We start from the raw sequence: 26,020 nt of genomic DNA, 5'->3' as shown, positions 1-26,020 counted from the left end.
CTAACTGCATCCCCTGCCATTGCCTGTGGCTTCACCAAGGGGTCTGAGCGTAACTTGCAGTATAAGGAGGAGAAGAGGTGCTGGGAGCAGTGCTGAGCCTGGCAAAGGGTAGGAGAGGTGCTTTCCCCAAGTGTGAAAATGCTTGGAGGGTTTCATTTGTTTCCAAAACCTGAATCAGCAGACAAATATTTATATTACATTAATTGACAATAAATTAAACTAAATTCCCCAAGTCGAGTCTGTTTTGCCCATTACTGTAATTATCAAGTGACTGCCCCATTTTTATCTCGACCCGCAAGATAAACACGTGGGGTGATGGGGGACAGACAGGCAGGCAGCTGGACAGGTTGTTGTGGGGTGGGTGGGACAATGAGGATCTCATGTAGGTATCTCATGGCAGGTTTCTGCTGTGATATTCAGGAACCTGCTCACTCTCCCAGAGCTTGCCTGGGTAGGATGTGAGCTGGTGGTCCCATGACATGTCATCAGATCAGGAATCCCATTAGGCTGTCAGTCCACCACACTGTCGGCTGAGAGGCATCTGGTCTGCTCCAGTGTCAAACACGATATGCTATATCATTACTTTTCTTGTTTATAATTAGTTTTAAGCCAAGGCTTTGCTACAGCTAATGAAAAGTGAGCTAGGGGTCACCAATGTCCCAGTGCACAGCAGCGAGCCTGGGCAAAAGAACACCCAGGTTGGGGGAGGCTTCCTGTAGTCCTGGGCATGAGTGACCACAGAAGGACAGTGGGACAACCCTTGAGCAAAGCTGGTGGGTAGAAGACCACAGAGGGCACAAGAAGGGGATAGAGGCTGCTGTGGTGCTAAAGGCGGGTTGTTCATGAGCAGGCTGGAGAAGCTGCGACAGCCCCAAGCAGTAGCATGACGATGCTCTCCCCAAAGGCTGCAGCCATGCGACTGCTGCAGCGAGGCAGGGGAGGCTTGGTGTGATCTGACCCATCATTATGCGCCTCCTGAGAAAAATCCCTCCTAGCTCCGTCCCACTCTCCTGAAGGATGAGGGACCCTAGCACTGGGGCATTTGATGGGGAGCACCAGGTTCTGAAGGCAATGTTTGGGACAAACTAGTTGTAGGATATTTAGCTTTTACCCACCAAAACCAGTCTACGAACAGCTGGAAAAACGTCAACTCTGAAGGCTCATAAGCCGGGCTGTACATGCAAAACCAATGCTCACCTATTGGCCTGTACACTCCAGAGGCCAGGGCGTGGGATTTCGGATTGCTGCATGGGGGTTGCTGGCACTCCGTTGCTGAAGCACATCATTCCCAGCTGGCAACACCTGGGCAATTGCTGCCAGCAAAGCCAGGAGTGGCATACAGGGGACAAGAGGGGGGACAGGTGAGCAGCTGGGCAGACAGTCGACTCTGCTTGCACCCCAAGGTTAAGCTCAGAGAAGGAGCGGTGACCCCATCACACATTTCTGCAGTGCCTACCTCTTCTTTACCCCCCAGACTTGCCAGCTTGCCCCAAGCACCCTGTGATGTCCCCAGCTGTCCCCCACACTGGTGGCTCCAGCTCTCACCTGGCTTAGGACATCCTGTGACACTGGCAGTGGGTTTGCAGCACCATACCATCTCCTGAGAAGCATCTCCAGGCCTGGGGCTGGCCAGGAGGCAGCACTGTGCCATAATACGAGTGAGTCAGGGCATCTGTGCCTGCATGCCCCACATCTGCCTGGGATGGAGACCAGCCATTATCTCCTGCAGCTCCCCAGAAAAGGGTTTAGGGCTGCCACTGCCATTCCTTCACTCATAAGTTCCTGCAGGACCAATACATTCATAAACAACATCCAGGTTTCAAGCCATCCTTGAAGTGATAGGGAGCAAGGTGGGAAGGTCTCCTACCATGGCTTTCTCCCTTCTGGTCATCAGCATGTTCAGATGCTGGACTGTCCCTTGAGTAGGCATGATGTGGCTCTGGGCTCCTTGTCGCTCTTGGGAGAAGAGTTCTCCTCCTTGCAGGAGGTCAAAGGTTCAGGTTGAATTTAGTATTGAAAGTGTGTGTAAGCTTATGGTTTCATTCATGGCATCACTCTGGGATCTGCTGCCAGGTTTGGCTCTGCCTAGGCACACGCCCATGGCAGCTGGGGGACATAAGGCTTATCTATACGCAGCACTTTCAGAAGATGCAGAACCAGAGCTCATAGGACCATGCTCCATCACCCATTTTGGGCAGCCCCTGTTTGTGCCCTCTTCAGCTGTCCTGCACAACAGAGGGACACAGGGCTGTGTCTCTGCCCACGTGGGTACTAACTGTGAAGACACACGAAGCCATCACCCCAGAACAGGCACATAAACAAGCCATGTTTAATGGTCAGCACCTGCACATGAGGGAGAGCAGAAGCTGCAGTCAAGGACAATGAGCCTGTAGTAAATCCTGTAGTCCGATGAGGCAGGGACCCTGCCTGAACCAGAAATCCAGCAACACCACAAGCAAGATGCTTTTTGTTTTCAGGAGGGTTTGCTGGTAATCTCTCCAGCAAAGAGGGTTATAAAGATGCTCCGATAGTGGCTGGTGCAATCAGCTCATCCAAACTTGTAATTTCATCATGCAGCAGTTAGCATCTCTTTCAGTAAGCAGAGGCCACAGGGACTGAATCCAACCCCCCTCCTGGCTGCTGAGAGCCAGGAGCTTCTCTCCATCCCCCACTAAGCTGCTCCCACTTCCCATTTTTCCTGCACAAGCCCTGAGGGTCTGCCTTCCCCCTTCCCCCCCCCCCCCCCCCCCCCCCCCGAAAAGTCTGAGCTAGTCTGTGCAAAGAGCCAGTTTTACTCACAGGGGCACATCAGACATCAAGAAAGCAGAAAACATACAGGAAATATATAAGGAGGCTCTGGTTTTCATACAAGCAATTACTATTAACAATATTACAGAAAGAATAAATAAAAGTGATGTCACTACAGTAACCCACAAAGACTATGCTCTCCTCTGTTCACTGTGCATGGCTGAGCCGGCAGACCTCATCCTCCATGGCTGTGCTGCTTCAGTTTGAAAAATACTTCTCCAGCACCTTTGTTAAAAGCCCCGTCTCCTACAAGAAAAGGCACAATGGTGAGACACTGGGTCCCATACACAGCCTCCACGAACGTCACCTGCTGGGTACCACAGACATAGTCCCATGCTGGGCCATGACAGCACTTTCATGGGTGACTTGGAACAGCACATGAAAGCCTGGCTCCCACCCTGTGCTACGGCAGCTGGACCACAGCTGACAGACATCAGAAGCAAACTTCACCAGCTGCTGAGACAGCAGCCACTGGGCTGGGCTTCAGGAACAAGAGCAGCCTGGGGCCTGATTCAGCAGAGAGATATGAGAGGGCAAACAGACAAAACACAGCAGGGAAGAGTTACAGAGAGATTTTGTGGGATTTCGTACTGCCCAGAGGTCCCAGAGCTACGCAGGGCAGCATCTGCCTTCATGAAGGAGGCCTCTCCCCAAACCCCTGCAGCCATTCCACTCCATGCACACGGTCTTGTCTCCAGGAGAAATACTGCCACATCCCCAAGAAGATGACAATGGATGGGATCAATCCTCCTCAGCCAGCTGAATCCTTGTCACACACAGCAACAGAGCAGCACCGTGAAGCCCCAGCATGCTGAAGGCTAAGCCCTACCTGCCACATGTGGCTAGAAAGACAAACCAGAAATCCCCGTTTGCAACCCCCTTCTGCTCTGCACAACCTCTGCCACTGCAAGCACAGAGCAGCATTGTGGGCTCCCACTTTGCAAAGGGATGGAAAACATCCCGAGAGAAAACTCAACAGCAGCAGACAGGACCAGCCCATGTGAAGGGAGAGCAAGTAAAAAGACTAAGCCCTGTGATTTATTCATGCTTAGAGGGGCCCCACAGAAAGGAAGAACCCATTTGCGAATGATCAGTAACACCCTCAGAAAAGGAAAAGCTCATTAGATTTTTCAATAAAAGTCAAGTTCCCTCTACACTTATTGAGCCACAAAGCAGAGCATGTGTGCTGGAGCAACAGAGCAACACTTAGAGAGCACGTTAACGCCTGCCTTGCTGACCAGGGGGTCCTAAGGAAAGGAGAAGCATCTCTTTTTCTAAACAGCGTTGAGATGAGAGTGACTGATCCTGAGCAGGGAGTAGACAGCATTTCATAGAGCAGAGCTATCAAACAGCTTGTTAGACAGGTGGCGAAACAGCACACAGGCCAGTTCAAGCACAGGCTGGATGCTGACCCTACATGTCCAACAACAGTCACATTGAGGGATAAAGCTGTCAGGGTGGCAGGAATTTGCATTGGCACCGCTGTCATCCACAAGAGCAAGAAAAAGTAAGGTCTGACAGAAAAGCGTAACACAGAGCACTCAAAGGCAACAAGGAGCAGCAGTCCTGTAATATCAACCAGCAGCTCAGGGGGGAGGATGCCCTGGGGGGACAGGTGGCAAAGAAAGGAGCAGGAAGGCAGGAGTTGAGTCTGGTGAGGTGCTCAGCGGTGCCTGAAGGGCAGAACCAGGCCTATCACCCCGCAAGGCCTCCACTGCCACCAAGGGGACAGTTGGCACACCAGGGCACCGGCCAAGGAGAGGAGAGAAGCTTTGGGAGGTGAGGGGTAGGAGCCAGCTGCACCTAAGCTGCGATGCCACATGTGTGCAGGGCATCCCGCAGCAAGGCATCGGGGCAGTGAGGCAGGCAGCTGGCTAGCACCTGCTTGACCATGAGCCAAATTGCCCTCCACCAGCAAAACTTTGACACCCAGCACACACGCACCAAACACCAATGTCCAGTGCTGGGTGCTATCCCTAGCCAGGACCTGCCTTCAGGCACGGGCAATGAGCGCTGACAGGGCTGGCAGGGCACCAGCACCCAGCTGCCAGCCTAAGACACAGCACCAGTGCTCAGGGCAACCTCTGCCCAAGCCCATCTGCAACGTGAGCTGTGACTATGCGGCTCACCTGCACAGAAGGGAGCCACAAGGATCGCTTTTATCAAACTCACACCACACACTCACAAATCATTAGGGCAGCACCATCATCTTAGGCAGTTAATGAAGCAAATGCTCTCCACCTCAAAGGCTCCCTAGTGGGGATGGAGAAGGATCTAGGGCCTTCACAGCCCTCTCCTCCCTTTCAACTGCATACAAGCAGAAAAAGCTGCAGCAGCGCAGCAGTCAGAGCACACAGCATCTTAAGGGGAGCAGGGTGGGCTGGTGTCTTCAGTCACGCCCAGCTGTTACCTTCACAGTGGAAAGCCCTCTATCCTGACTGGACCAGCTCTCTAGGAAAGCCTCGGTTTACCTTAGTCTGCTGAAACAGAGTCAAGAAGGCACTTGAGCAATTAATGCCAGTCAGGCTCATATCGCTGCAACTCTGCTCCACCTGTGCCTTCCTCAAAAAAGCAAAACAAAAAAAAAATATAAAAGGCAAAGAGGAGGAGCAAGCACTGCCCAAACCTAGATAACAGAAGTAGCTTTACCTGCATGCAGTGTTACTGGATATCTCCTCAAGTACATCAGCTTGGTGAGACAGCACATGCAGGACCCACCTAAGAGGATTTCATCCCTTTTAGGCTCTCAGTTATCTTCTGCAGTGACTAGAAAGGGGGAGACGCCAGGGAAGTGCACGAGGCAACAGACAAGCAGAGCCCCATAAACTGAGCAATTTCATCTCCATGTCCTGCATGAGGATCTGTGTGTGTGCCTTGCTCCCAGGGGCAGGTTTTTCCACTCACAGTTAGGTGAGCTCTGAGGCAGAAGCCACACCGAGGAGGCTGAGGACCTGCTGACACACAGCAGGACTACCAGAGCTCCTGCCTGCTCCCCAAGACCCACTCTGCAGAGGTACAACTGAGGCACACCTCCCCTCTGCAAGGCAAGCTAACAAAGCTACATGCTCCTCAGTAACAAGGGATCCCGACCGCAGCAACGCAGACCCAAGAGGGGCGCATCAGAAGCCCAAGATCTTTGCAGGACACACTCCCCTCACATACAGAGCTGTGTGCCCCTCTTGGCCTCCCTCTACACAAAGAGCGGGGAGAAAGGGTTTCCTTGTCCCTGCAGTGACTGGAAAAGGAGACATTTCTTCACGGCCACCACAGCGGTCAGCCATCCACTTCTACATCTGGCCAAGGAAGACCCAGATGCTTATTAACAGCCCCTGCCTGGGCTGGAGATCACCACTGCCACAGCTCCATCGCAGCATCCCTTGACTGCCCCTACATCCTTCCCAAGCGCTTGGGACTATCAGCCACTGCCCAGCTAGACACAAGCCTAAGGAGATTTCTCTGCCCCTTTATGGCTGGTGTTAGGACGTGGTTTAAGGGGGGGTTAACAGGAACAGAAAAGGGGGGAAAACTCTGCTAGCAGCTGTGTTGGTGTTCCCATCTCCAGCAAAGCTGGCTGTTGCAGATTAACATCTCCACCACCTCCCTGCTCTGAGCATCTCCCTCCATCTTAGTCAATATTCACCTGTTCAGTGAGGTCATATTTTCCTTGGTTCTCATCTAAAAGTCTCTCCTGCAGGAGGATTTTCAGGAGCTCACGGGTAAGCAGTTCCATCATGTCCTCCAGCAAAGCTCTGAGAGAAGGACCGAAGGCCAATGGCACTGCAGGCTCCACCGGCGACTCCAGGTGCGGGGAGCCCGTGACGCTCTTCTTCCCCATGAAGTGACCTGCAACACAACCGGCGTGTCCCAACACCGCGCACCGGCGGGACCGGGGCGGCGCTAGGGCTCGGTGCTACCCGCTGCCTCACGCCCGCGCCAGTCGGCGGGAAGCACCGAGCAAACCCAACGGACGCCTGGATCAGCCGAGCAGGACGGAGCGAGCCCCGGGGTCCTGGCTCCGCGGGACTTCGGGGAAACTTCCCCCTCCTGCCGACGGGACCGCCGAGGTCGGAGCGCCACCGGCGCTGCCACCAGCAGACGCTGGAGGAGGGTGCCTCGCCCCTGCCCCGGGGTCCCGCCGCGCCCGACCCCCGCAGGGCTGCGGAGGCGCAGGGGGCGCCCGGCGGGTTGCCCTGGGTCCCCCCGTGCCCCGCCCGGCCCGCCGCCTGCGTCCCCGCCGCCCACCGCTACCTGTGGCCCAGAGGCTGCCGCGGGGGTTGACCTTGATCTTGGCCACCTGGTTGCGGTGCTCGGCCAGGTCGAGGCGGACGGCGGGGCCCAGCGCGGCGCCGCACAGCAGCAGCAGGAGGCAGCGCCGCGCCGCCATGGCCGCCCCGTCGGGACCGGGACCCGAACCCGCGCCCCCGCCACGCCCGCCGCTCTTATAGACCGCGGGGCGGAGCGGGGCCGAGGGGCGGGGCCGAGGGGCGGGGCCGCGGGCGCGCACCCCCCCCGCTCGCTGCCCGGGCTTCGCGCCCGCCCCCAGCCCCAGCGCACCCGCTCGCTGCCCCGCAGCCTGGGGGGGGTGCAGGCCCCGCGGCGCCTCGGCCCTCTGCTTGTGCCCCCCACCCCAGCAATGCCACCCCCGCCTGGACGCGCTGGGACAGGGCGCCCACCAGGCCACCGGGGTGCCCGCGGGGCTGCCCGGTCCGCGCCGCCCGGTCGCCGCTTGCCCCCGCCCGCCCGGGACGCGCTCAGTGGGGTTGCCGCGGCATCCCCGCCCCCACCCGCTGCCGGTCCCCCTTGGCCCTGCCCCCACTTGTGAGCGCCGAGGCAAAAGCAGCTCGGAGCAGCCCGGCCTTGCCTGCGCCCGCTGCCAGCCGCGGTGGTGCCGTCGTGAACAGGTTCCTTCATCCTCCAGCAGCTAAAGGGGCTTGTTGGGATGCACAAGGAGCATCAGATCTCCCGTGACTAAAGCAGCTGTAGTGGTAGGAGACCCGATGTGCCCTGCACGTCTCAACCATCTGAGCTTTGCCTTTCCTGAAATTGTTCCCACAAGCACAGGTAACACTTCCAAATATCTCCTTCATGGCCTGCCCATGCTCCCATACCCTTCGTACTGCCTTTTTGCACTGGAGCTCAGTCATGAGTTTCATCCCCAGTTTAGCCAAACCCATGTCCCAGTACACCTACTTATGTACCTGCTCATTGGGGTGGACATGGCAGATCCTGTCCTTAAAGGCCTGCTGGCTCTGCTGAACTTCCTTTCCTCCTCAGAGCAGCCTCCCACAGGATCCCACTTATCAGAGCCCTGCAGAAACTGAAGACCAGAGTCTGTTTCACCGCTTACCTTTTCCACTCCCTTCAGGATCTTGCAGGCTGCTGTTCCCTGATCACTGCACCCAAACCTGCCGCTGGTTATCACGTTCCAAATCAGTTCCTCCTTTCCCATCAATGGGCCAGAGCTGGGCATGCCCAGCAGCAGCATGGATGGAGCTCTGCCCAGCCATGTCAGGGAGGGAGATAGTGGGGGGGGGGCGGGACATGGACATGTTTCTGCCCAGGGTTCACACAAAGTGAAGTCCATGTACAACTGGAAGCATCCGAGCAGAGAGTCCTGAGACACGGGTTGTGTTCCATTTCTTCTTGTCGTCTGCCTGCAGGGACTTTTGGGCTCCTCCAGATTCACGATTATACAACAGGGGTGCTTTCAGGGGCTGGGCTGCTGCAGGACAAACCTATGTACATAAAGAAGAGACAAATAAGAGTGCCCAGCAATCTCACCCAGCACGCTGGGCTTTGAATTATCTCCCTTTTGTGTTGTATGCACAGACCACAATCAGGAAGCAGAGGGTCTGAAGGGTTGAGCACCAGCCAGGATCAGGTAGCTGGTAATGCGGCTCTCCCAACAGCCACAGTTACCCAAGGGGCAAGCAGAGCAGACTCACAGATGGTCATCATGTTCAGAGAGAGAGTCCAGATCATCAAGCATGTTCATGGTGATGAGGCAGGTCTCAGGGCAAGGTGAAGGTCAGGATGAGGTCTGGTGGGAGTAACCAGGGTCAGACAGAGTCCATAGGCATGAGTCAGAGCTGAGATCAGGTCAAGTCAGTCCATAGCCAGGCACTGCTCAGCTCAAGACTAACACTCCTAGGACACACATCAATGAGAGACTAATGGCCCAGGGCTGAGTTTAAATGGGTTCCTGGGCCCATGGGGGTGGAGGCCCAGGTGAGACCCGTTAAGATCTGTTAGTGTCCTTAGTGTCCTGACAAATTCTGCCAAATTTACAGCTCCATAACTTTGCAAGGAGGTGCAGGCTGTGGGGGAGGAAGTGCCTGAGATGACCCAGTTCCTCTGGGAACTAGCACAGGGAAGATTTATTAGCAATGACCTTCTCAGCATTTACTGCTGTTCAAGAGAAAAGGGCTAGAGGTGGCTTGTTCCTCTTCAGCAGCAGGGGGTTAGAGTCCAAACTGCAAGCGCAGCTCTAACATTACAAGGAGGAAAAAAAAATAAAAAAAATACTCCTGCGTTAGACATGCATCCTTCCGAACTGCCTATGTGTCCCCCTGGGTGGGCAGCTGGCTGGTCAGCATGTGTGCCCTTACTGTCCAGGAGGTGTGCCATGCTGATGGGCATGGCCAGCTGGGAGATATTGCCTTCTAGTTGGTCCTCCACCCAGCAGGGATGTGGCTGCCCCCACTAGCCTTGTGCCTACCTGTGCTGGAGGTCCTGAGCCGCAATGGGAAATCTCGCTCCCCTTTCCCACCATGCTCCTTTCCTGGTTGTGTTCAGCAGGAATATTGCTGAGCAGGGCTGTGCTGGGGCTAGCCAGGAGATCAGGGAGTTCGTGCCCTGTTGCAGTGTCATTATAAATGCTTAGAAACTGAGGGGACACCAGATTCATTGCTGAGTACTGAGGCTCGACCAGATGGGGCACATGTGGGAGAGCTGAGCCCATAACCCAGACTGCAAGCCTGGGAAGAGTAACGGAATAGTTGCTTGGGAACTTGGAGGCTGGAAGTGGGAGCATGATTCAAGGCAGCCAGTGGGATTTTTATGGAAAACAACTCATGAAACAGACCCGAACTGACCACTCGCTGAGCGGCAGCACCAGTGTTACAGGCAGCTGTGCAGCTGTAACCCAGGCAGGGCTTTGAGATCACCACTTTCATCCTCTGCAGCAGTCTCGTTAAATACTGCTGCCAGATGCCAACAGACAGACAGACCCCAAGCAGGAGACTTAGCACAGCTCACCCTCTTCAGTAGTGCGATTACAGCCAAGTGGATTTTCCAATGAAGGTGGCATGGGAGCTGAGCAGCCCCAGGCAGGTGTAGGTGCTTGACAAGCCGGGCTCATCCACTGAGCGTTTTACTGCACCTGGGAGTGAGGTCTGTGGCTTGGTCATATGGGGCTGGAGCGGGCTGATGGCACTGCAGCCAAATTCCACCATTCCTGGGAAGGCAAGAGAGCTGCCCACTCTCTTGTCACCCTGAGCCTGAACAAAAGCAGCCTTGCTTACAAATGGAGACCAGGTTTCCTCTGGATTTTTTAGTCCTTATCTTCCTTGCAAAGTGGTGATGCCATTCCTAATTTGGAAAAAATAACTGGCACCCAGGACCCACCTGGGAGAGGCACCATACTCTGAGCTCCAATCCCCAGTCACCAGCCTGGCAGGGTTTGTGATAGATTTTCTGCCTCTGCCTTCCTCCAACTTTGGCGTGCAGAGCTGGCCCACTCAGCGCCTGCCCACACATCTGCCAAGCAGTGGAGGAGCCAGCCCATGAAAGATGCTGTCTTCAGCAGTGGCCGTAACAGATGCTCAGAAAACCGGGGTAAGAAATAGTACGTGCTCATGAATCTTCCCTGTGACACGTTGCCAGTTCACAGTGCCTTGACTATCAGTGGTGAATTGTGCTGAAGAGTATGCTAAAGATTTCCTCTGTAGATTAGAATCCAAAGTACAAACCTACTGCTGTTCTCAGGGAGGTGGCATTTCTTGCTTTTGAAAAAAAAATGCCCCTACATTTAGTCCACCAAGGCTCTGGGGCACCCGTATTTTGTGGGTAGACAGGAACTTGATCTACCTGTGATCTGAATGGATGCAAGCTTTCTTTAGCATACTAAGAGAAGCACTGGCAGCAGGGGAGGCTGGAACCTTGGACAGCTTTGGTCTGGAGCCTGCTGAGACCCGCAGCATTCAGGGCAGGAATCACCACTGCAGCATCCTCCACTGCTTGCTCTCTCCAGCCCAGCAGAGGCTCACTTTCCCAACTGTTACCAGCCACCAAAGGAATCTTCCCAGCTTATATATCAAAAAAGGCATTACAAATTCTATTTCAGAAATTGATTTTGCTGACAAAGGTCACTGCACCAGCTTCCACCGGCGGTGCAAGAGACGGGCCTCTCGACCACCAGCTTCCTGCAAGGGCCTTATAATGGAGCTGGGGAGGGACAGAGTTGACTCAGCAAACACCGGGCTTCTGATAGATGGCTATGTCCTGAGGCAGAGCTGCCTCTGCCCAGAGCTAACCATCCCCTCTCCTGGTAGGATTAACCCTCTGGGGCTGGGTGAGAGCAGCCTGCAGCCACCTCCCTGCAGCCCTGCACAGATCCACACCCTCCGGGAAATGGTCCCGTCTCACCCAAAGCAGACAAAAAACCCCAGGGATCCTTAGCTGGCACCACTGGTTTCCCCTGATGCCTCCAGCTGGAGGAAACAGCGATGGTTTGTTTTGCTCTCTGTTTTCCCGTGGTAATTCTTGCACACAACGTTTCTCGATGGCTACTGACCATTTCATAGCACAATCTGTTACAACCCCGACGTTCCAGATGGTAACACTTAACTCAGAACCCGTTGTTTTACAAATAGAGTTAAAATTGTCTTTTTTTCCCCTGTGCACCATTTCATATTTACATACATTTGAGTTTCATCTTTTTTATTGCCCAGTCTTTTTCCACAGTTGGCCTTCATCCACCGACCCTTTGCATGAGCAGCAAACTTCAGTATTTGCCTGGTTTTGCTGATCATTTTTGAATGTGCTGAATGTGGTCCCTGTACAGCTCCCTGGTGTTTTCTGCTGCAGAGCTTGTTGCCTCCTACCTTCTGTTCCTTACCTTTCAGCAATTTTTTTCTCCCTGTAAGAACTTCACCTCCCATTCTGGGGCTGCGTTCTTTCTTTAGGAGCCTTTGCTGAGGGACCTTGCCAAGTACCTTTGGGAAATCCAGTTGAATGATCCCAGTGGGCTCACCTTGCCCATGCACCTCCTGACTTCTTGAACAAGGAACAGCCCTATTCCTTTCTAGTCCACAGATCTGGTTTATAGCCTACCGATCCCCACATCTCCACCTCAGCCACTGTTCTGCCCCTTGGTGCCACAGTAGGCTTGACAAAACAGGGGCGCTCACCATGGCAAACAGGTCAGTGCTTTCAGGTTTGCATCCTTGCAGAGCCTATGGGCAGCTACAACCGGGCCTAGGGGTTCATTGCCATCCTTTGGGTCACCGATCCCTTCTGCATGTTCTTCCACTGCTGGTGTCCGGGAGCTACTGTCCGCACAGGACGCCTGGGGTGCCCTGTTCCTCATCAAAGAGCACCTTTTGTCCATGTAGGGCTAATATGAGTAGTAACAGACCTATGAAATGGGCACTATTAGCAAATCCTCCAAATGTAACTAAAGATGAAGCAAGATTTCATCGAGCAAAGAAAGGAGACCTTTCCATAACTATGGAAAATAAATATATCTAAAACCTGCACATCCAAGAGGGCCTTGCTAACGCTGAGCTAATAATGAACAAACGGAACAGACCAACCTGGAAATACTGTGGCTTATAGCGTTTAAAGCAAGGTCCAGTTTATTTCTTTCTTAAATTATGCTTGGAAACTTTGGCATTGACTAATGCATCTCCCAGAAATGTGGCCAATCTGGTCTGGGAGAGACTCCGAGCTGTGGAGCTCCAGAAACGCAGCGCAGGCACTCCCCAGCCCTGCAGACATCCAGCTGGGCAGGCAAATGCATGCTCAAAATCAATGGCTCTAATAAAAAACAAATACAAACAGCAAAGGCGTCGAATCCCCCTGTTCGCCTCTTTCACAGAGCTCCTGGTGCCAATAAAACTCTCAGTAGCAGTTAAGTTGGTTTAGCCTCTTCTTCACCACTTCTCCAAAGCCAGGTCAAATTTAAAATCCTGCCATAAGCCTGAGGGTCTACTTTGATGCATTTGTCTCTTGTTTACAAAGATTAAATCCCTCCGTTACATTCATTTGTCCACAGGCAACAACTGTTGTTTACAAAAGATAAAATTTGAAATCTCGCACATCTTGTTTTCAACTCCTTTTCAATTTTCATTTAAGCTTTAAACAAGTTGTGTTTTTTCCTGAGGTTTCCCACTCACTGGACATAGTAAGAATAACTGCTCTGCAAGGAGACTTAGAGAACAAAATACTGTTTTCTTGCAGGCAAATCCAGGCCTAGCTTAGCTCAGAAGTGTCCCAACCAGAATTACATGGCAGAAATCTGATGTCCCAGTCTGAGTGAATTGAGGTTCAGAGAAATTAAATTGAAGTTACTTTTCTCTACATTACTTTTACTTCTGTCTCTCTGGAAACTGAAACCCTTGCAAGGTTTAGTTTCTGCAAGGCAAGGAGAGATTGGAAAAGAAAGGTGATATTAAGATTCTCGCAGAGAGAACTCTGGGAAGTGTTTCTAAATCATTAAAACAGAAGGGGTGCAAGTCAGGAGATGAGGCAGAGGGAGTGAGAGACAGAGCGTGCCTGCTCCATCCTGGATCACAGATGGTAGGTTTTCTAGCCCATCCCTATTTAGACCGTTCTTCTCTGTGGAGATATTTGATTTCCCCTAAGGTTTAGGGAACTCTGCTGGATCAAACATTTAAAGGACCTGCTAGAATTGAACATGTGTATGAACTGCTCCGTGAGCAGGAACAGATTTAGCAAGCAGCAGGACCCAGCATGTAGGCAGGCCCTGCTCCACAGGGAAGCAGGACTCTGTGTGGAGGAGCTGGTGGCTTTCCACAGAAACTGAGGGGTGAGCAGGGATGAGCACACAACAGCAAGCAGCAAAGCTGCTACCACGAAGAGGGGCTCCTCATAGCCCGGCAGACCGCCAAGTAGCAGCAAAGCCATCCAGTTACAGCTAAGGAGATCCAACAAGGCAGGCTTGCCAGGAAAGCCACCATACCCCTTCCAACTCCAACATGCATCAGGCTGCAGAGACCCGCGGCTTCCTGACGGGCGAGCAAGCTGAAGTGCCTGGGTGCAGATGACAAAGGGATGGAAGTGTTGCAGGGGAGGGGAGAAGGCAGAAGGGGCAGGCAGCTATTCAACTGGCTCAAAAGGCAGTGTAGGTGCTATTTCTCTTCTCTCAGGAGCCAGCGATGAGACAGTCGGATCAGTCACTACTACACATCAACTGCCACCGGGAGCCGCTGACACTGATGGGAAGGGCAAAGGCTGTGCCCTGCTGGCATCACCAGGCACATCTCGCAGACTGAGGACGGGAACCAGGACACTCCTCATCTGACTCAGCCACTGAGCCACTGACACAGCATGCGTCTTCAGCCTGGGTTACCTAAACATCTGCTTTGCGTTCCCCTGCTCCAGCACAGGAGCCATCCCCAAGCGACATGCTCTGCCTAAGCCACCCCGCCTCTCCTGGCCAGCCTGGCCCATTCTGGGAGCTGCGTGCTGTGCCTGCTTTCATGCATTTCTCCCGCAGGAACTGGTCTTCTAAACACGCATGGACAAGACTTCACCTTGCAGATTGTCCTGGAAAAAGTGAGGTTGACCTGTTCTGATTATAAGGGCAGGAAAACCGCCGTGAGATTACCTCGCCTCATTAAATGAAAGGATGCAACGATTGTCTTACAAATCCAAGCCCTAGAAACCCCTGCTAAGCAATATGCAGCAACAGATCTGGATGAAACAGTGTAATGCTTATTACCGTTCAACCAACAACCATATGTTCAAGTATCATAAGCATACAAAGATAGCCTTTGTCTCAAGGAGTTTTGACATTAAGCATGTTACTCCTCAGCTCACCTCCTATCCATCACGCTTTTGCTCATGCATTTAGCTTCAATATGAAAAAATGGAGTCACCCAACAAAATTCTAGCAATGATCAGAAATAGCCCAGCATCGCTCTGCTCTGTGAAACAGCTCCTGCCCATGAAGATATCTGTGCCCTGAACTGCAGATGTGATTGAACAGCAATTAAGCAATGAAATTGCCTACCAGAAAACCTGCTCTGTTTGGCTGTAACCATAACAGAAACAGAAGGAATCTTAGCCCTGGCAGGTATTTTTCTTGGGTTTGGGTGTTTTTTTTTTTCCCCTTTACAAACCAGACCTTCCAACACCCACATACTTCACAAACAAATCCTTTTCTTGTTGTGACACAGAGATCTGTACCCATCTCCAAAGCCTTCAGTCTCAAAAGCTTTGCTAGAGCTGACCAGACGGCTTCAGCTTTAAAAAAAAGAGGAATAAAACTGAAACAAAAACCAGACACGTCAAGTTCTAACAGCAAAACCCCTGGCTCTGTGGAAGCACAGCAGCGCTTGCCAAACATTTCAGCATTAGCACCCAGCTGAACCAGAGATCCTGCACGCTCTGTAGCTTTTCTGCTCAGCAAAGCAGAATAAGTCTGGTGGGGACAGCCAGCAACATCTCTTTGTCATCTTCTGTTTCCAGCTTGTGCAGGCTCATACCTCGCACCCCCTCTTCCCACTGTGCTGGAAGGAAAGGCGTTATAGGGATAGTGATGGGGGAGGCAGTGCGGGAGCTGGTGGGCGTTGGAGCTGTCAGTGGATTCACTGCTTATTTATCCTCACCTTAATCAGAGCCAATACCTCATTTCACAGCTGCAGATAACGGAGAGCCACATTCTCAGCTACAGTGAGCTGAAAATAGGCAGAACACAGACCACAGAGACGAATTCCCAAATCTCACACTGCAGCCCCTGATTTAGGGCAATTCTTTCTGTTCTTAAGGTGTCTGCAAACTCAGAAAAAGAGCAACCCACTGAAGCTGGGCTGCAGCAGGTTCCATCCCACCCTTTACCCCAACCACCCTGCACTTTTTTAAGCACTTCCTGCTCAATTACTTCACATAGCATCATGCCAGAGCAAGGTTGGGAAAGGCACACACCTTCCTTCAAGTTCCAAACAGGTCTGCAGCCACCTTGGCATGCAGAGTATGCCCTCAGCCACAGCAACCGGTGACACCTGCTGCCAGTGACCAGCCACACCAGGAGGGTAACCCTGCCACCAGCAGCACCCACAGGCTACCCTTTCCTAACATCCCAGAACGACCATTTCTTTTCTCTTGGGACTGAGGTTTCAGCAGATGATCTTTAACAGCTCATCTTTGCTCTATAATCATAAATCCTTTGTATTTTAGTCTTTTTTTTTTTTTTTTGTTAAATTAACTCAGTAACAGTAACACAACTGCTTCTGCATGCTCAGATTTTTGCAAAGGGTGCGAATGCGAGAGGACTTGGAGAACAGCATCAGCAGCACCTTCAGTGAGTTTTCACCGTAAGGTGTCGATTAGCAGACTTCACAAGAGCTCAACTCAGTCCTTTACGTAAGCCCAAGTTAAAAAACAATTTATGCACAAAACCAGTTTAAGCTAAAGGCAAAGCAGAGGAATAGACTCAGCCTCAGTGGGACCTGCCAAGGCAGAAACACTGCTCCAAGTCCTTAGGAAGGTCCTCCATGGTCACAGCAGCTCTCACAGATTTTGTGTTCCCTTGCTGCTGGCCAGGTTTGGCTTTTGACAAATCACCCCATCCATGACTTGAGCATTTCAGAAAAACTCTGTACCCACATTCTCTTCTCAAGTGCTCCAGCACTGAGAGTGGGAGATACAGATTTTATTACCATTTTTTATTATTAAGTTACAATTACTCAAAGAGCCACAGGCCCAAGGCTCAGGGCTGGATCCCTTCACAGACTCTTTGCAGTGTCCCAAACATGATTTTTTTTGCTTCATCCTACCCAGGGAACAAACCACCTGGTTAAACCAACTTGTGTTGGGACACCACAGGTCAGCCCAGCTACTAAGCATTAAGCAAAACGGTCCTGTGGACATAACTAACAGCACAATTCACCTCCATAGATCGGACAGGCTTGAGAAGCCTAACGAGGTACATATGTAAGAAACTGAAAATAGACCCTAAACACCCTACTGGGTTTTGTCCTTGCCTTTCCTGATGTTTTATGCTACACAAGCTGTACTCATGGCAGTGGCAATCATCTTTAACGATCCCTGTTGTTGTTGAACCTCAGAGCAGTCATGAAAAAGAGGGAACAGAGGATGCAATGAAACGCACCTGGAAAAACACACAGTAGCTTTGAACTGTGTGTAGATTTTGCAAGACTGAGGAATGCCCAGGGAAAGCACAAGAAGTGGCTCCCACTGCCAGGGGGAAGCTGTCCTAGCGAGACAGCTGGTTGGTAAACTGTAGAAAATGGATCAAGCAGCCTCAAGCAGAGGTGGTAATGGCACCATGGTTCCACTGCCTGCTTTTGTGAAAATCTGTCCTAGTGAAGGGGAAGTAAAATGTTTCCATGAGTCAGTTTACACACTGTGGAGGCAAATTATAATGGTCAATCACACTGTGCAGGTGGCACAAATTTATATTGAAGCTGGTAACTAGTCTCTGTCTTGCACCTCTTCCTTGGGCTCTCCTCTGACACCACAGCTACACAAGAAGGATCACCATCATGAACCAGAAGCCTAGAAAAAAAGCTGTTGCACATGGTGACAAGTGGTTTCTTCTTTTAGACCTCCGAGCAGTGGGGGCTCAGTCTTTCTGTAGCTTTCAGGTGAGCTGTAAGAGACATGGCCAGCTGCAGGGATCATTAAACCTAAAACCCATTTCCAAAACTAAGAAAATTTTACTATTGCATCCTACTAAAACATCCCTGCCATACCGCTATGGGTATTTCCCATCTCAATTCTTTTGTTACCTAGTGCCGCAATGACAGCTTACACACAAAGGAATCCTTTGCCATTTTCTGCCCAAAACACCTTGTAGTCTTTAAGCAGACTATTTCAGTGTGATTTAGAGAAACACAGAAATATCAAACCGATCCACAGCTCAGGACCGCTTACTCACCAAAAAGAAATGAGATGAGCAACCACTGCTGTTCTGTAAAGAAAGCACAAGTTAGTTTGCTAGGCTTCAGGAGTCAGTCTGCAATGGGAAAGCCGAGGTGTACACATCCCGCCCCCCGGCCCCCCGCCCAGGAAAACAGGGCAACAAGGCTGCACTCAGCAGGGCAAGAACGAAGAACGTGGCAGGGCTTGTTCTAGGAAAGACGCAAAATCTTTATTCCAATTCTGAATTAGAAAAAACATCACCTCCAGAGCTCACCGTTTGACAGTTCAGTCAGCACAGGGAGAGGTCACGCTTGCCCAGCAGAGGCACAGACTTAGAGGACCCAGTCCTGTAGGCACTTGGAGAGGAAGCTCAGCTTCAAAATACAAACACTGAACAGTTTGGCTTAAATTTTTAATATAAAAACTCACTAAAAATGCTAAAATGTGACAAACCATTGGAAATACTGTGACAAACATTTGCCCTTATGCAGTAAAAAACAAAACAAACCCAAACTGGCAAGAAGCTTTGAAATGCATGTTTTCTTCTTCCTCCTGGCACACTGGACCACCATCTACTTAAAACGTTCATCCAAAAAAATCCATGGCACCTTCACCTCATACTTCAGTGCAAGAAGCTACTCTCGATGGACCAGCACAAACAAACCCAGTAAAAAGAGGACTGCATACTGTAAGAGAAAGAAGAGAAGACACAAGAGTCCACATTCACATCTAAAGATGCAGTAAGAGCAGCAAACAAAGGGCAAATGGTTCTGCCTGTGTGAATAAAGTTCTCGTGAAGTATTTTAGCTGGGGCGGGAGAAGCAGGCAGAAAATGAAAGCTCTTACCTTAAATTTTGGGTAATCATTCATTAAGATAGTCACTATTCCAATATAGGGCACAAATCTACAAGAATAAAGTTTTTATTAAAACAAACACTATTCAAGGTTGCATACAGGAGAAGCACTGCCCTGGTACTTGCACAAAGGAAAAGCCACTCCAGCACGCAGAGGGCTACAGTCAACAGGCCTGGGACTTCTTCCTCCCAAGCAGGGAAGTCATGGCAGTGGGGGCTGAGTGACAACAAACCGCAGAGCGTGTTTTAGCCTCTGCCTTGTTCAGACCTCACTTGCCTGCAAAGACCGTGCCTTGCAGAATAATTTTGATGAAAATTCTGATCACGCCTGAGTGTGCACTACCTTTGCACCGGTGTCCCTCCAGCATCCAAATCTCAGGATGTAGCTCACAGCACGACGCCTTCGCTTAAGCCAAACTAAGGACTGGACTACCTTTGGTTTTTAACTCTCCATGGTACCTTTTGAAATGCTTTCAGGCAGGTCACAAAAACCCAGTAGGGAGAGTTTGAGAGGGATTGACAGATGGCACTGGGGAATGGCAGTGTAAGAAGTCACATCTTCTTCAACTTCACTTACCCTCTTGCTCGTCCTACTACGTCCTTTTTCTCCAACCAGTGCTGCCCTCGTTTGTACAGCCCTCTATCATCAACGGCATTATTGTCTCCCTTTGTCAAAAATTTGATGTCACCATTTTGCCTAGCAAAGACAAGACAGCCAGGTAAATCAGAGAAAAAGAACTTAATAAAAGCTGCTCTAGAACAAGCATGTAGACTAACACCAAGATATTAGAAGCAATAGTGTCCTACACATTGGAGCAGGATGAAAAAGGGAAACTGCCAAATGCAGTGGAAAGCAGACAGTTTGAAAAAAACCCCTGCCAATAAAAGAATGAATTCTGCCCCCAGCCAAGCTTTCCAGCAGAGTTTAAGAACAGAACCAGCAGGATGAGCCATTTCTAGTGAAGGTACAGCTATCGCCTCTTTGCTTTTGACCTCTCTCATGTTGATGCTTCTCTTGCTTCAAACACAAATGTTGGGTTCTGGGCTCTGTACTACCACCCAAAATGAGACTTTGGGGTTAAAGCAAACACTCAGTAGTGGTCAGAAGCAAGCTGAAACTTAGGAATTATTAGGAAAAGGGGGACAGAACAAAACAAACAATACCATTATGATACTGCATGAACTCACGATGTGCCTACATCTTGAATGCTCTGTGCAGTTCTGAACCCCCTACATCCTTTTTTGAAATGGAGAGAAGAACTGGCAAAGGTTCAGAAATGGATAACAAGGTCTGGAACCACTTCCATACAAGAAACAACAGACCAGGACTCTTCAGCCTGGAAAAGACAGAACTGATGGGAGATATAATGGTAGTCCAATATAAATGACACAAACAGCAACAAACTAACAGCTTTTCACTGCTTCTTCCAATATAAGACCTAGAGGGCATCAAATGAAACTCAGAGGTAACATGTTAAAACAAGCCAGAGAAGGTGCTATGCAGAACTAACAACAGTGCAAACTAAACCATGTCTCTCAGGAAGAATATTTTGGATACCAAAAAGTTGTATCAGTTAAAAAAGTGACTGGATACTCCGTGTAACAAAGAAAGGGAGGCTATTAATAAAGAACTGTGACTTTGTGCTTGAAATTGTGATTTGCAGAAAGCAGGGCAATTATCACTATATACTCTCTCTAGTCTTTGTCTCGAGATGAATTAGCTTGCTAGAAACAGGATCCTAGAGCAGATGAACCTTTGCTTTGACGAGGAAACAGCTGCTGTTACGCTCTAGCTTTATATACCACGTTATGCGTCCTTCCTCAGTAATTTCCATTCAGCTTGCTGGCCTGCCAGCAATGCTTGCTTCTAAGCACCAGTTTGTGCTGCTACTCAGGGATCAGCCAGCCACAGTCATCTATCTCCCTGTGGCACATAACAGCAGATGCTGAGCCAGAGCATTATTTTTGCTTGATTCTGTCAGCTTACTCACAGAAATGACAGATCAAATGCAACACAGGCAAGTATGCAGAAAGCCTTCAGAGCTCGTGCTGATTGTTTTCATTATGCCTGAATACTAATGTGTGTTACTTGACAGAAGCTTAGAAGACAAAAAAAAAGGGGGTCGGGGGGAAGAACAGACCTTTCTTCAAAGCACATTGTTGTTCCCACACTGTGAGCCAAACACTCTAGGACAGGGGTCCTCAAACTTTTTAACCAGGGGGCCGGCGCAGATGAAGTGGCAGGCAGCCATCTGCGGCTGCTTGGTTTCCCCCCCCCCAGCCCCCGGCAGGGGGGTCTGCAAATACCGGGGACCGGATTGAGGACCCTGGGGGGCTGTATCTGGCCCGCAGGCCGTTGTTTGAGGACGCTTGCTCTAGGAGCTTAGAGATAACAGTCTGGAAAAAGATGAAGATACCCAAAGGTGCAGATAATGTAGTTTCAGCTCTGAAGACTGATGACATCAGAGTGCATTATCTTTTTGAGCGGATTCAGTGCTTTATCATGAACCAGTATGAGAAACCCACAGCACAGCTGCTCTCCTGTCTGAAATGCGAACGAAAACTGGTCTGACTGTCCTGCACCAAAACCAATAAGTAAATTTTGACCACAGGCTCAATGTTTAGTGACAAAGAATGAACTCAGTTTCGTGCTGAACAAAGAAAAGGCTAACAAGTAAAAAACATTTTTGTACTGAAACACTACTGATGTGAACTGGAGCCTGAGTTGCCACAAAATCGCGGAGAACAGGGTTTCTGTTTTCCTTCATTTTGACATTCCTGTCAGCTTTCACAGAGCCTTTTCAAAACTTTCATATTCAGTCCATAACTATAGGAAGTAATGGCAAACTCCAGCCATTCAGAGGGCACTCTTGAATGCCAAACTGGCACCAGAAAAATATTCTTTAAACAGTGAGAGCAGCAACTGATATCTCAGAGTCCTGCCTTCAGACTCCAGCTTCAGGTCACAGTACAGATTTTTCAGTTTTATCTTTCCTAACATAAAGATCAGGTCTGTCTTTGGTTGTTTTATTTAAATGAAACCCAAAACACTGGACAATGGTTTACTTCACAGAATCTAGGATTGGTCCTATGATCCTGTTAGATTTAAAAAAAACAAACCAAAACAAAAAACAACCACTGGATACCTTAATACCTAGCGGTGAGATAGAGCCAGGCAAAAAAAGAAGAGTGGGTAATATTTGAAGATGAACTACCGCACAGAATGCAGGTGTCTGCTTCTCCTTCCTATACACTGGCTGAGAGCAGAGAGAAGACCCTGACCTTTCTTGCCTTTTCAATAATAAGCCCAAACAGCAGCACGAGAGCCCAGCTGAGCCTTTAGCATGCAACAGGAGAGCAGGAAAGTGGCGTTTTGTTTAAAGGAGTTCCCAAGACATCACAAAAAGTGCACGTGCAACGTTAGGCATCAAATTTACCAAGCACACTGATCTTGTTTTTAAATTAGTGGTACCAAAGAACAATACTTTGAAAACTGACGCTGTTAAACGTTTAGGGTACAGAATACATGTGAACAGCAAAGAATCTGCTCTGTCTACTGGGAGAGGTGCCACTCTCTCACAGCCAGGATTTCAGCCAGACTATTTATGTGCATGAAGTTTGTCGGCCTTGACATTGGTCCAGACAAATGGTCTAGATGTCCCAACAGCTGTAGCTGTGGCTGTTATGAACGCTTGAGCGAAGGGACCTTCTCTATCCCATCGACCTCACTTGACTAGAGCAATCCTCAGATGCCACCATTACACACGATAAAAGTGATTCACTTAACCTAGGAACAGATCTTCGAGTGCTAGTATAGCTCCAGTTCATTCATACTGCAGCAGGCATTTATTTACTCAGCAGAAACAGATGCTGGGACCCCATCCAATTATTGCCCTCTCAGAGCTGGTTTGAAGAATGAGGCATTCAGTTCAAGATTTAGTTTTCACTCAAGTGACACACAGGGCTGGCTTGGATCCCCACAGACCAGCCTGGAGCAGCCACAGTTCCATCCAGCAAAATAGGAAGGCTCATGGCTACAGAGGAAGCCTTGCTTGGAAAACCAAGCCCTATTCAGCAATCAAACCAGACTAACTGCGCTTTATTCCTTCACACACACAACCTGCTAAATGTTTAGAGAATGAACAGTATATGGAGCGTGCAGCACATACAGGCACCAAGTATAAGAATGCAAAACTTCCTACAAAGAAAAGGAACACCCTGCTTCTGCATGACAGCAGGAACTAGGACCTTATGAAGACAAGTTTTAAAATAATGCATGCTACACACAGAATGCCCCCCTTCTGTACATTCTACCTCTACAAACGAGTCACTTCACACACACAAATGCATCCATACCTACAGGAGACAACCCAGTAATATTATATAGCAGCTTGGGATGGAAATGATGGCACAGGAGACATTAAGTGACACAGGGAGCCCAGGACACTGGAACAGACACCCCACCTTGTGCGTTCTGTTAGGTGATCTTTATAAGTAAGCCAAGGAGGGCAGATTTTGCCTGTCTGAAACTTCAACATTACTTCCTACAGCACCTGAATATACTGACATCCCACTCATTTTTTTATCCAAGGAACTGAGGAAAAATACATTTAGCTAAACATCTGCAGTACAATTCCCAAAATTCTTGACATACTTCTCATGAATTTTCAGGACACGATGTACTATAGGAATTTCCCTTCCTTCTATCCTAAAGACCACAATTTCTCCCACTCTGATTGGATCTTCAATTCGGTTTGTGAGGAACAGGAGATCTCCTCTGTGAAATGCAGGCTCCATGCTTCCACTGAAAAAGAGGAGCAATTAAAAATATCAGAATCAGGTCTTGGAGTTTACAGTCCTTTAAGAAAAATTTCACAAGAACCTCAATGAAGAACTCCTAAGAAAACCACCTTGGAGCCCAGGCAGATGTCTAGCCTCTATTATAATAAGATTTTCAATCACCATGCTACCAGCAATATTGACTTGTTGGGAAAAGAGCACTGCCAGGAGCCAGTGTTAAAAGCACACCAAACAGGAAAAGCCTTCTGCTTTCTTCTTAACAAAGTTGTTGTTATTAAGTATCTTTTTGACTTCTGAGCTCTTTATTTGATAGGGCTAAATGGCAGCACTGCAGTGGTGGGAAGCTTTTTTAATTTCATTTATTTTTATTTTTTGCAGCTAGATAGATCATCTTTACGAACCACGCACTGAAAACATACAGGCTCTTGTATCCCCATCTGGAACAGACAGACAGACAGGTGTGCTAAAAATTTGTTATTGTGATTAATCACTTTGCTTAATCTCATTTCAGGCACCACTATTCAAGTTATTCTCTTCCCGTCTTGTAAATGGCAATTGTTACAAACTACTTAACCTTTTTCAGTCCAAATAAATAATGCAGTACAAAACAAAATGATGAACTTTAAAGTACTGCATAAATTTGTGCTTTATCCTGAGACAGCTCAGAAGCTGCTATTGAGAACAGAAGATCACATCAGTGAAGAAGGGATGTGACCTAATGGCCCATCTTACTGGGTGGAGCAGCATGAAACGTCTCCCCTGTACTTCACAGGCCCATCAGGAGGGAGTTTAGTTAAAGGGCATGCAGTAATTAACACCAACGTAGAGACACACACAAAGGCTGACATGGCCACAGAACAGGCCCTGTGCAATATCCACACCAGCATCCAATGGCTGCCCAAGGAACCTGTCCCAGGCAGCAGGAGGGTGGGAGTAGCGCTGGTGGTACCTACTGAATGGCACTTTTGTGAGGACAACATGCAACACCTAAAACATATCCAGTTACAGAGCAATAACTCTTATAGAAAGGACTACAGTTAAGGCTCCCCTTTACCCGGCCATGTTACAGCTCACTAGAAGGCCTGGAAAAAACCAAGCAGCTGCGAAAGAAGAGTTAGCGGATACTTTTAAGGATGCGATGTAACACATAATAAAGCTCACTGGGCATTTCGGCAAGCCAGTTCCTATTCAAAAACCCCAACAACTCCTTTTCACTAACTGAATTTATTACCTGGCATCTCAAAGATTTCAACTTCCTTTTCACTAACTGAGGCTCTCCACATCCTTCAACCATTGATGTAGCAGCAACAAGAGACGCGGACAGGCACAGCAGGAGGTACCAGCGCACTGTGATGCTCTGCTACCACAATTTCTACTACGGGAAGTACCATTTGCCTTGATGTGAAGGCAAGCTCCGCCATAAGCACTGCTTTTATACAGGAATGATCCCCCCCTCAAGCAACGGGCTCACCATCCCCTGCTTCAAGGCCTGCCTTTTTCAAGTCTCTCTTGCCCCCAGCACTCAGCATTTCTCCAGGTTTGGTACGGTCCAGAAATGTGCGAGTTCCACTCTTACCGTATTTCTTTGAAGTCCTTCCTCCTCTTTCCCCTTTCTCAGGACTAACTCTCCAACATACAATCCATCCAGCTGGCAGAAGTGGAAGGGTGAGATGCTATTTCTACGCAATGCTCCCAGCCTTGCTCACCTACTTCCTCTTCCCTCGCTGTTCCTCTGCCTGACCCGAGAGCAGGAATCCTCAGAGCCTCTCGCCCGCCGGGGACGGGGCAGGACCCTCCAGCTGCCCCATCCCTCAGGAAAACTTCCTCCGGGTGGGCCCAGCGAGCCCGCACCGCCACGCCAGGGCGGCGCCCGCCGCTCTCCGGCCCCTGCCCAAGGCCCGCGGGGTCTCACCCCCACCCCGCAGCGCGACGGCTGTACCAGTCCCCCCGACAGCCCCCCCCCCTCCCCGCCGCCACGGAACTTGCCTCAGCACCACCACGATGGGGCTCTCGCTGCCCGTCACCACCATCAGCCCCTTCCAGATCATGAGGGCGGACGAGACGATCATGCCGAAGTTCAGCACCTGATAGTACAGCTGCGGGGGGAGGGGGGCGTCAGGCCCCGCGACCGGGCAGGCCTGGGCAGAGCGGACCCGACCCGACCCGGCCCGCCCCCCGGGGCCCGCCCCGACCCCCCCGCCCCGGCTCAGCACCTGCCGCTTGTTCATGCGCCGCACATCGTCCAGAAAGTCCAGCGACAGCATCGCCAGCCCCGACCGCGGCAGCACCACCGCCCGCCCGGCCCCACTTCCGCTTCCGGCCCCGCTTCCGCTTCCAGCCCCGCTTCCGGTCGCGTCACCGCCGCTTGTGCCCCGCCCGCAGGCAGGCGGCCGAGGTGCGGCGGTGGCGGCCCGAGCCAAGAACGACGC

General features: G+C 50.3%; 2 protein-coding genes across 5 annotated transcripts; both read right to left on the bottom strand.

Moving 5' to 3' along the window:
* Positions 1 to 2,769: 2,769 nt before the first annotated feature.
* Positions 2,770 to 7,245, bottom strand: NMB (neuromedin B). Of its 2 annotated transcripts, none has more exons than XM_040602432.1 (3): positions 7,057 to 7,245; positions 6,449 to 6,651; positions 2,770 to 3,054 (listed from the first exon to the last, which is right to left on the bottom strand). In XM_040602432.1, the coding sequence occupies exons 1-3, from the start codon at positions 7,190 to 7,192 to the stop codon at positions 3,007 to 3,009; spliced, it is 387 nt and encodes a 128-aa protein (XP_040458366.1). In that variant the 5' UTR covers positions 7,193 to 7,245; the 3' UTR covers positions 2,770 to 3,006. The 2 variants fall into 2 exon arrangements, with proteins under 2 accessions (XP_040458366.1, XP_040458367.1); XM_040602433.1 differs by lacking the exon at positions 2,770 to 3,054 and adding an exon at positions 3,063 to 5,574.
* Positions 7,246 to 18,335: 11,090 nt separating this feature from the next.
* SEC11A (SEC11 homolog A, signal peptidase complex subunit) lies at positions 18,336 to 25,937 on the bottom strand. 3 transcript variants are annotated; one of them, XM_040601199.1, is made up of 6 exons: positions 25,805 to 25,937; positions 25,578 to 25,687; positions 23,446 to 23,595; positions 19,369 to 19,488; positions 18,784 to 18,841; positions 18,336 to 18,623 (listed from the first exon to the last, which is right to left on the bottom strand). In XM_040601199.1, the coding sequence occupies exons 1-6, from the start codon at positions 25,853 to 25,855 to the stop codon at positions 18,573 to 18,575; spliced, it is 540 nt and encodes a 179-aa protein (XP_040457133.1). In that variant the 5' UTR covers positions 25,856 to 25,937; the 3' UTR covers positions 18,336 to 18,572. The 3 variants fall into 3 exon arrangements, with proteins under 3 accessions (XP_040457133.1, XP_040457134.1, XP_040457135.1); XM_040601200.1 differs by lacking the exon at positions 18,784 to 18,841 and having other exon boundaries at positions 25,805 to 25,934; XM_040601201.1 differs by lacking the exons at positions 18,336 to 18,623; positions 18,784 to 18,841 and adding an exon at positions 19,980 to 20,128 and having other exon boundaries at positions 19,375 to 19,488; positions 25,805 to 25,934.
* Positions 25,938 to 26,020: the final 83 nt, after the last annotated feature.

Source organism: Falco naumanni, chromosome 7, assembly GCF_017639655.2.
Source record: "Falco naumanni isolate bFalNau1 chromosome 7, bFalNau1.pat, whole genome shotgun sequence".
NCBI lineage: Eukaryota > Metazoa > Chordata > Aves > Falconiformes > Falconidae > Falco > Falco naumanni.
The sequence above is the reverse complement of the archived record's forward strand: the minus strand, read 5'-3'. Positions and strand labels throughout refer to the sequence as shown.